This window comes from Cyprinodon variegatus, unplaced genomic scaffold (genome assembly GCF_000732505.1).
Source record: "Cyprinodon variegatus isolate N-32 unplaced genomic scaffold, C_variegatus-1.0 Scaffold86, whole genome shotgun sequence".
In the NCBI taxonomy this organism is placed as follows: Eukaryota; Metazoa; Chordata; class Actinopteri; order Cyprinodontiformes; family Cyprinodontidae; genus Cyprinodon; species Cyprinodon variegatus.
This window is the reverse complement of record NW_015150539.1, coordinates 651,872-657,637: the sequence shown is the minus strand read 5'-3', so window position 1 is coordinate 657,637 and position 5,766 is coordinate 651,872. Positions and strand designations below refer to the sequence as shown.

Here is a 5,766-nt window from a genome sequence, read left to right as displayed (position 1 = left end):
AAGTAGTTTATTGGATGAAACTACTTTCAAGTGTTACCGAATAAACTGAAATAACACTTGAAAGTAGTTTATTGGATGAAACTACTTTCAAGTGTTACCGAATAAACTGAAATAACACTTGAAAGTAGTTTATTAGATGAAACTAGTTAACACATGTAAAATAAAGAAAGAAAATAATCTTTGTTTTTCTTTGCATTTGTCTATTTATATCAAATAAAAATCATGGAAATTGGCCTAATCTGAATCATATCTTCATCTATACAGAATTCATAACAAGAAAAAAATGTCCTAGACTCTAACAGCATTCAAGAAGTTTGACATTCCCTTGAAATAAGTAAAAAGGTTGCTTGATATTGTTTAACCCGGGCACAGTTTTGTCTTATGATTTTATTGTTTTGAATACATAAAATGTTGAAGGATTTAAATGTTTTCTGTAGGTTAGGAATTTAACATTTATATGTCCATTTATACTTAAGAAGTTGGCCTGTGTGTACTATAAAAAAACAAAAAACAGCCATTAACTAAAATGGAACAACAATCAGAGCTATGCATACCACATGAAAATTTGGGAGAAAAAGTTGAGCTAAAAAAAAACATAAAGCAGTAGGTCATATTAAGCTTTTTTTTCTCCCAAATAAATCACATTTTTTCCGCTATACTGTGTGACTGGGGGTGTTGATTGTGTTTAGTCAGGAATCTCAGTCAAATAGAAAAGTATTAACTAAAAAACTCAGTGATGACAAACGTTAGTTCAGGGGATAAAACAACCAGTTTGGACCAAGATGGTCAAGACTAAAGAGAGTAAACTTGCATCAGTGCCCCATAATGTAAAAGGCTGATAATGAAATTAAAATGTATATTTCCAACTATTTGCATCCCCTTAACTACAACAATAATAAAAAGTGTATTCCTGTAGATATGATGATGGTGGCAGTTCCAAACAAAATTTTCGCGTTCATTAATGACTGAATGCAGTTACCTGACAGAGGGCTTTGGGTTAGCGGTCCATGTCGCCGTAAAGCTCTTTTGAACTGGGCAACGCCCAAAAGGACATTTCTCAGCTTCATCCACAGGAAGTATCCTCCTCTGGTACTGGAAGGCCATGTGCTCTCCAACACCGCCTGGACACAAAACGAAGGAGGAAAAGAAAATATTTAAAATAATATATAAATGGAATACTAAATATGTGGACCAACTTAGACATGAGCATCCATATTATATAAATAATAAAAACAGATATCCATATTTATATTAAATATGAATATGTACTTTTTTACAATGTAAAGTTTTTCACTTATAAAAAACTTTTTTAAAGTAAAAAGTCTGCTACATTCATCTAGGTATTGTGTTCTTTGGATAATGAGAGATGAATTTATGTAAGGAAAATATTATAATCAGTTATCTACTAATAAAATAAATAAAGAACTTATTTTTTAAGATTTTTTTTAGCATGACAAGATTTGTGGGTATTTTTATTGATAGTAAACAAAAGTTAACAACACTATTACATAATATGCAAACACATTTTCAGAAGATATATATTTTTTAAATGTATAAATGAGGCTACATATTTAACCATAATAAAATAAAATAAAACCATAAAAAAAGAAAATCTCCTTTCTAAAATCAAAAAACCTTTTTGTTTGCTTTCATAATATTTCCATTGGTTGTTTAAAAGAGTAGAAATAATTAGGGATGCACGATAGTGGAATTTTGACTGATATCCAACATTTTATAACTCAACTGGTCTATAACCAATACAATATTTTTACTGGAGACCTTTTTAAAGTCACTGTGTTTTTTCTATGATTTTTTCCTTTCAAAACTAAAAGTTTTTCCTTACCATCCATTGTCCTTTAAAAATATGTGTAATAAAACTCACCCCAGTGCTATCACCAATGATCCTCCCAATGCAGCTTAAGTAAAGCTACAGCATGTTGTAAAAATTCTCAGATTAGAAAACAATGCAGTGAGATTTGAAATAGTTAAAAAATGTATTGAATCCAATATTCTCAGTGATTGAAAAAAGCCGGCGACTTGTTTCTCCTTTTCCTTCCTGGTCGCCATGAATTCACTACTAAGTTTCAGTTAAAAGTCTTTGCTCTGGCTCCTTTTTACCTAACTGATGCTGCGCAGTCTTTGTAAATAGCAGTTCAGCTTTCCTTTACATGCACTTTAAAAACATCCTTCCCATTAAAATAAATTCACTTCAAGATTTATCCTATGTCCCATGACCCATGCATCAGGTACACGCAAGTGGCATTATAATGACCAGTGATTTATATTGGTTAACTGCCCAATATGGATATTGTGCATTCAGAGAAATAATTTTGATATGCCATTTTAGAAGTTGTGAATGAAACTAGTTTGGTATTTTTTTAATTGCTAGTCATCAATAGTAAATAGCTGTGTTACCCCCAGATAGAGACAAACTTTCTGGTTGAATGAAAATGATTTTTAAAATGAATAAAACCACATGTAATGGAGGGACATTTTGTTTTTTAACATTAAACCTGCGACATATCAAGGCCGTGCTGGAGGTAATCCAGCCATTTGATACGAGTGTGTTTGAAAGCTGCTGGATTACAGAGTGGGACGTTCTGGAATACCTCAGGAACTAACTCATTATCGCATTGTAGCTAGTCTGCTAGTCTACTAACTCCAGCCTCATGCTCAGGGTACGGATATGTTGACACATTACTGATCAACACATTAGTGCCTTCATGGTGGCATAAAAAGATACAGTTCTACATGGCAAGAAGATGGTTCTCTTAAAGTCAGTGAGAAAGTTAAAATATGATCTGATTCTTGCCAAGAAATAAAAGCATTAATAAGATGATTAATTTATATTTTGAGTCTCTGAAAAAAATCCATATAGTTTATTATAAAAAGCGATGCCATATTTTTTGCTGGATAAAGCTGTCGTCTTTCCAAGGTGAGGGTTTCTAAAGCTAACCTGATTAAACGTCATTGCCGTGGCCTTGTCCCCTGACAGATCACTCCCTTAACACCAGGTATGCAGACATATAAACTCCGTGGATCACCAGATCAGGGACAATGGCATGATTTATTCCTATATGTATGACTGGTAGCACAACAGTGAACAACCTTGGCGATTAACTGCTAATTTTATTCATGTTTCCATCCACAACAGATAATCCTACACAGACATCACTGGTGCCTTCTGAGTAACAACTCTGGTGCTGATTATGATTACTGATGAATAAATAATAAAAATAAAGTTTGTAATCAGTCCACTTCTTTCTCCTGCAAAGCTGTAGGACCAGAGTTTCAATTTGATCCATTGAAACAAACACTGAAAAGCTGATGAAAAAAATGATGCTTATCATTTCCATTTTATACAATGTGAAAATGTTTCATTTCAAATCAAATGTCTTTTTTTTATAGTCACAACCAAGCATCAGTGATGCAACAGCTGATTTTCTGTCAGGTTTCCAACATATTTAAGTTTCTAGACTCAAATTTCCAGACTCATTGGTCCCTCTTAAGGCATTTCCAAACATCTCAATGCAAAGGTTGCCTATGAATTTATTTTCAACCCCGTTTCCTTTCATTTCTGGACAGTGGGAAGGAGCCAAAGAACCAAAAGCGAACCTAAACATTGATGCAAAGAAATTGTGTTAAAAACTGCCTCAGTCGTGGTTTAAATATAGCACCTGGGAAAACAAAAAACAGTCAAGTCGGATGATTGGTTTATAGTGAAGGATCCAAGATCTTCTTCCATATTTATCTTAACTATGAAAATACCTGAACTAGATTAGATTTAGGGATCCTGCTCTTGCTAAGGCTGATCATCTAATCTAAACCAGTTCTATCATAAATTCTTTTAAAATTGGTCAAACTTGATGATGTAGAACAGAAGTTTAAAGTTGCTTTTATTTAGGGTTGCTACTCTGTACTCTGGGTTTGCAACGAGATACTTTTACTAACTGTGTTCTAAAACACTTAAATACAGTAAGTGTTAAGAAGCTATATCTGTTGTTTATTTCAATGCAATCAATGTTTAACTGTTTTTTTTATTACTTAAATAAATTTTAAAACAGCCCAGTAATTGATTAAATATCTGCAATTACTAATATACACACACACTATATATATATATAATCATAAAATTTCACACATTCTGGGTCTAGCATTGAAAAATATTAAGAAAAAAATTGAGCTGAGTGTGATTTTGCCAACTTGCTGTCTGCTGCCCTGTGGGTGCAGTGTAAACATTGTCATTGATAATTTACACACAAATATTCAACTAGATTTTAAGTAATTTTGACATCATATGCAAACGGTAGTCATAGAACTGCTGTAATCTCCAGATACCTTGTTGTAGTAGCCATAGGTGATAGCGTTGGGGTGAACACCGGCTTTCTTCATCTCAAATAGGACTCTGACAGCCAGGACAGGCTGGCCATACTGTCCACAGAGCTGCATCAGGACCCGGTAGCACACCTGTGTTAAAGGTGTGGGAATTTTTAGGCAGGAAGTTGGAAGCATGGGATGCTGGCTAATACAATGAGGCAAAAAAAACTGAAAACAACTCATGTACCTCATCGGGAGGTTGCAGCTTTTTTGCCTGCATCTTCCTGAGGACGTCGTAGGCAGTACGAAGCGCCCGCACCTTGGAGTGACACACCTTCACGTATGCTGGCAGACAGATGAACCACAGACCATAACAGTGACGGAGCAGGCATTTGGACCACAGCTGAGGGATGGATGAGTATTTCTTGGCGATCTTCTGAGCTGATTTTATCTCCTGGGGATGAAAAAAGTGGCTTTCCATAATAAGAAAATTTTACACAGTTTTTATTTAATAAAGTTTAATTTATTTATTATACATATATAGTGATGTGTATAAAATAGCTTCATCTGATGCAGCTGGAAAATCTAATGGTAATAATCCCCCTTTATTTGTCATTGCACCGGGCTTCATTTAACCCATCCCTAAGGGAGCAGTGAGCAGCTAGCCGCTCCCCGGGGATCACTGTGGTGTTAGGGGACTTGCTCGGAAACCAGGAATGATAGTCTAAGGTTTGATTTTGCTTCTCCGGGTCAGAAAAGAACTCTTCTATAACCACTAGGCAACCAGTTGCCCCAGCATGTAATCAAGCTCATTATTAGAGTGGTCAGCATAAGGAAACATGAGGAGTTTAAATCCTCCAGGGAGACAACTGTGTTGACAGTGGATGTCAGAGAGCCTAGGGGACAAACACCAGTGAATAACATGACACCCAAATCACCACTCTGGATTTAAAGCAATATGGATTCTGTGTCTCTCCATTCATCCACCAGACTGTAAGGCCTTGATTTCCAAATCGAATACAACTCATCTTTCACCTGAAAAGGCGCTTTGCACCAATGTCTGCAGTGGATCTTTATGGACAAACTCTAGCCCCCGTTCACTTCTTGTGAAGCTCCTCAAAATTCTCGACTAGACAATCTTCTCAGGGCTGCGGTTATGAATGTTTGTGGATTGCACAGGTTTTCCTTTCACACAACTTTTTTTTATTTGATATAACTTTTTACTAAATTATTCTTTTCTGAAAGATTGTTTTTTTAGTTCTTCATTATCTGTAAACCATAATAAAAAAAAATGACCAAAATAAAATGTGAAATTTTTTTTCCCAGTATGTGTATTAAATCCGTACTATATCTATCAATAGTTTCACTTTATGAAATGAGGGACAAAAAATATTGAAACTTTTCAGGATACCGTATTTTCACGACCATAAGGCGCACCGTACTAAAAGG

At 34.9% G+C, this 5,766-nt stretch overlaps 1 protein-coding gene across 4 annotated transcripts in view; it reads right to left on the bottom strand.

Moving 5' to 3' along the window:
- LOC107083881 (C-myc promoter-binding protein-like) overlaps positions 1–5,766 on the bottom strand; it is a 71,872-nt gene that overhangs the window by 13,569 nt on the left and 52,537 nt on the right. For all 4 annotated transcript variants that reach the window (XM_015373405.1, XM_015373407.1, XM_015373406.1 and 1 more), the window contains 3 exons: positions 4,565–4,771; positions 4,339–4,467; positions 980–1,121 (listed from right to left, as the gene is read on the bottom strand). In XM_015373405.1, the coding sequence (XP_015228891.1) occupies positions 980–1,121; positions 4,339–4,467; positions 4,565–4,771 (478 nt within the window). The remainder of the gene's footprint in view (positions 1–979; positions 1,122–4,338; positions 4,468–4,564; positions 4,772–5,766) is intronic.